The following is a 5,000-nucleotide window of genomic DNA, read 5'->3' as shown; positions in this document are numbered from 1 at the left end:
ACACTGCTTTCCATCGAACATGAAAACCATCGATTTCAATGACACCTGTTTCTACTGGAATGGCGGGTGCTCTACAAACTATTAAATGGAATGAAAGACCTTAGACACGTGGTTTCTCTTTCATGTTGGTGACATAAAATACGTACATTCTAAATTTCCATTTATACAATAGCTTCAAAGAAAGCATAATAAAGGAGTGATACACGATAATCCAATTGCACAAAAATATTCCATTCCTCTGGTAAACTCTGTCACTATGCAACCAGTGCATAGTGAAGAAGTCTGTATATAGCGAAAGACTTACGAACGTTGGTAATATTCAAAGTGTTCTGTAGATCTTGTAGAATTCATTTGGCCAATAATGGGATTTTTTTTTTATTTTTTTATTAAACAATAAAGAAAATATAAAGCAAGGGGCTTCTGAGAAGAACCATCACTTTATACTATTTGGTGCACATAAGAATGGAATGTATCATATTTCATAAACTACGTGTGTGACATGCCATTACATAGGGTGATTTCTTTTGTTGCCAAAGTATCATCACTAATCTAGAACTGCTATGCTTTTACTGGAGTGAGCTTACATAGAAAATCAAGCTATATCTACACAGTGGAAGCTGCAGTCCTTGTGTGCGCTACGGGGGATAGAAAGAAGCCGTTCTTGTGCGTTGGAAGCGCCCCAGGTGGTGAAAACGTGAAACACTTTTTAAACTTTAGATTTTCTATTATTCTTTGTGTGTTTATTTATATTTAGCTCCTGAAAAGTGAGGAGGATAAGGTGGTATACATAACACTCGAACTGGCGGTAGAAGAGCACAACAGCAGGGTGAAGTTTTCTTTTTTTATACGTTGCTTATAGAGTAGAATTATTGGTGATAATAAGGGCTTATAAACTAACTTACCTAGCGTAGACATTGAGGAACTGGGGAATATTCTCGTCATCGGCGTCTTGAGCGTTCGGTTTCCAGCAGCTTGTTAGGATATTGCCTTGTCTAAACACCGAACGGAGGGAAGGAGGGAAGGGAGAGAGTCTTAAGTGAGAGATATACATAAACAAAAGCAAAAAACACACAAAGTAGACTAACTGTCTGGTCAGGCTTGGAGATTCTCAATAGTGTAGGAAAAGTGGGGGAATTCGTGATGAGGAAGAGTTTGACATGGACAGGTGTGTAAAAATGGGTTGGACTATACATCAGGCAACATTTTCGTTTTGGTTTTCATAAAAAAAAAATATGGCCGTTTCTTGTAAGGAGATATGACTTTGAGGGGTCTGTTGGAATGCCTGGGTAAATGGGTATAGGGGGCATGATTAGCAAGGGGCAGGCAGAGTCAGGTATTATACATCTGGATTTTGACTTTTTTTTTTTTTTTTTTTATTCTTAAGAGTACAGAGATCTCAAAGGAGGGATATTTATACTTGATAACCAATTGTTAATTGCAATTGGGCTAGGTTCCTTTAAATTGACAAAAATTTTGAATGTGGCACTTAGAATAAGCTAGGCATATAATACCTCTTTAAGTGTATCTTAGATCTGCCTGCAAGCGGATAGATATACTGTATGATATATAAAAATCTAATAAATGCAATACAAATTACTCGTAATAAAATATATAATATATCATATCTAATTCACTCGTTCACCCAGAACAAAAGGGGAATGCGAGTAACCAAATAATGCAAGTTCATTAAGCTAATTGTAATAAATTTCTCGTCTATCAGATAAGGGAAACATTTTGGTTTTCTTAATAAAAAATGGGGCCCAAAATCCCAAAGTCAGACCATGGAAACAAACGAGACGATCTGGAAAACAATGTCAGATTCAGAAGGCAGAACGAAAATAGGTCATGCATAAGGAAAATGGAGGAAAACATTGTAATACACAAGCTAGGGAAATGTAGAAAGAAAAAATATATTTGTATAAATGGTAGAGTAAATTAGAATCTGACAGAGCAATCCTTGGCGAGGCATGGAGTCCATCGCCCATGTGCATTAGAAAAAAAGTGCACCTAATTACACACCCTACGATGAGTTTAGATAAGGACAAACAGGGGTTTATGAACAATTCGGACACAGACCATTCAACAGTGGCTCTCTCGCTCCATTTGACTGTCCCTGTAAATGCTCGACGGACTATACTATTCGGGGAAAAAATACATTAATTCAATTGCCTTTGCATACCAGCGGCGTGTATTCTTAATTTCTTTTTCTAGAAATTTGTTTGTTGAAATCGCAATAAAGAGAACTATGTCCCGTGAATATGTGATGTTCGTTTCAATCTGTATTAGTTTTCCCAGAAGTATATGTATTTCATTTAATTCAACTTCCTCTCCTTCCTAGTCACTTTTAGAAAATATGCAGAGAGCACAATGTTAAGAATCGCCTGTGTAGCTACATCAACAGAGCTGACATGTGTTAGTTCACTAAACAATATCACTGGGATATGTACAAAAATAAGGAGAGCAAAATAGAACGAGACTTAGATAAAAGGGGCTGGTTCTGTAGGGTTAAAAATATTAGCCTATAAACGAAACTAAAATATTGCTAGTTTCCTGTTGCTTTGAAAATACAAATGATATATAAAAGAAAAACAGAGGCTATAGACAGAAAAAAGAGAAGAAACGATTAGGTAGTTGTAAGACGCTGAAAAAAAAAATAGAAAGGAAAAGTTGGAAAATGAGACAGGATACTGTACATGAAATCGAATTACATTAGTAGCCTCCTCTTCCATTCGCCCCCTCACCAGTGACATGCCTTTTATTCTGAACAACCTACCTATCCTCCTCCTATTTTCATCTTATTTCTCTTTCTTTATGCTACCAATCTAAATTTCCTCTGATTCTCTATCTCTTTCCATGTTGTTTTCTCTTTTCATATTCCCCATTCCACCACTTCTATAAGCGCCAACTTTTCTTCCCACTGTATCTTTCCTTCTCACATTATCTTCCTCTAAATCACTGTCAGACAGAGTGGGATGCTAGCTCGTGAGAGCCCCCATCCAGGAAGGACCCACACCTTCATACCATACCTGGGAGCGAATTTCCTGCTAGGTTTAAACCCGTGGGACTCCAGTTCCTTTTCCAGCTGCTTGATCTTCACTCGGGCCATATCCAGTTCGTGCTTCACCTTCCAGATGTGAGTGTCGCACAGAGGGTCACGGCAGCGGTGCCTCCTCAACTTATTCTGTGCCTCGAACACTGCCCCTCGAAACGTCAGGGACTTACCCATGCTCTGGAAAAGTTATGGAAACAAAAGAAAATAAATTGAAATAGAATATATACAATCATTTCTTCCACTAATAACAAGAAATAGTGAGCTATGCTGTACGTTCTTTGAAGTCTCAAAAGCACACGGGAATTTAAATAGTACAGAATAAAACTTTAGGCTTTAATTCTCCAATAGCGATGGGCGATGATACCACCTGATGGACTGATAATACAAAGATGCATAGAAGATGAAATATGAAATGATAAAGATAGTAATCTATGAAATAAAGGTCTCGCTCTCTAAGAAAATGAAGTACTGTTGAATGAGGAAACAAATTCAGAACTCGTGGGATGACTGACAACGAGCCAAAGGAGAATACAAATAATACTTTACGTGGATTGGTGTCTCAATAAAGCAGGCTAAGTGAGTTTTACGGCAGGCGGCAAAACCCCTTAAGTTTTTGTATGTAATTCTTTTATGTTTAAAACTTCAGCAACATTCACCCATATCTTTGACATTGGGCTATAGTCCTGAAAGGGTGTAACTATAAAATTGGCCTTTCATGGTGGCTAACCTTACCTTTGAACATTTAGCTGTAAGTGAATTTACTGTCTCTGATGATTGACGCCGGACCCTTGCCTCTCTACTTCACGAATTGTAATCCAAGTTTCTGTCTTTCTATCTCTCTGCTTCACTTCTTTTTTAGGCCAAATCTCTCTCTCTCTCTCTCTCTCTCTCTCTCTCTCTCTCTCTCTCTCTCTCTCTCTCTCTGTTCCCCAATACTTTTTAAAGATAACAGACTTTGACACAAATAAGGTAGGAACGAATACATAATCTCTCTTAATTTGTCTCAATATATGACAATGATTACTATACAGTGCATGATATATTCCGAAATAGGGCATAGAAGGTTATACTGAATGTGGATGACAGCTACAGAAAATATGTGATGAAAAACTGCAAAATTTACCTTTTGGAATGACCTCACCAAAACAAACTTCCTAGAACTGGTCAGTAACACTACTTCCATGAAACATCTTTCATAATAATACTTCAAAGGCCATTCTTGAGCGGCAGTGGCAAGAGACAAGACAATGTCCTACAGTTCGACCACATTATGTATGACCAACGCTCATGCTCTATTTCCACCAAAGCTAGGACCAAGAAGGACCAGGCAATAACTGATGATGACTCTTTAGGTAGATCTACCTGTATATGTTCCCGAAATCCCTGACTCACGGGGATGGTGAGGTTGTGAACGCTAGTGAAAACTTTTTCGAGCTTTGAGTAAGCCTTGAACTTCTGACTCACGAAATACGAGTAAGGGAGAATTTCTAAAAGGTTGCCATAACACTGCCTTTTTAGGAGACACATGTTACTGTCTGGGTTTCCTTTTCAAAGTTTCCAACTGCATAATTAAAATAGAAAAAGTAAAGCTTGAATTACCGAGTTTCTGAAGATTGCTTACGGAAAACTCTTCTCTTATATTGAAGCATGATACATTTCATGAGGGTATTCTTTGCCTCCGAAAATCAACCCAGTAATTTGAGAAAAAAAAAATTACGAAATACGTTTCACTGCATAATGCAAGTCTCTATCAAGGTAAACGTGAACTCTTAAAACTTCAACCATCTGGCGAGTCTATCCATGAACTGTTTACACCATAATTCCTTATGCTAAACATAAGCTCTCTCATATATCTACCTCATCAGCATATCATAACGCACACGGATCATCTTGAACATCGTCGGGTTCTAACAAAGGACTGGCCTTCTGATTTAATGACAAATATCGC

General features: G+C 37.8%; 1 protein-coding gene across 3 annotated transcripts in view; it reads right to left on the bottom strand.

Moving 5' to 3' along the window:
- Nmdar2 (NMDA receptor 2) overlaps positions 1-5,000 on the bottom strand; it is a 1,133,867-nt gene that overhangs the window by 58,065 nt on the left and 1,070,802 nt on the right. For 2 of the 3 annotated variants that reach the window (XM_068378799.1, XM_068378800.1), the window contains 2 exons: positions 3,027-3,229; positions 903-992 (listed from right to left, as the gene is read on the bottom strand). In XM_068378799.1, the coding sequence (XP_068234900.1) occupies positions 903-992; positions 3,027-3,229 (293 nt within the window). The remainder of the gene's footprint in view (positions 1-902; positions 993-3,026; positions 3,230-5,000) is intronic. The other variant, XM_068378801.1, reaches the window with a different exon arrangement.

The sequence above is a fragment of the Palaemon carinicauda genome, chromosome 8 (assembly GCF_036898095.1).
Source record: "Palaemon carinicauda isolate YSFRI2023 chromosome 8, ASM3689809v2, whole genome shotgun sequence".
Classification (NCBI taxonomy): domain Eukaryota; kingdom Metazoa; phylum Arthropoda; class Malacostraca; order Decapoda; family Palaemonidae; genus Palaemon; species Palaemon carinicauda.
This window is presented reverse-complemented; position numbering and strand designations above follow the sequence as displayed.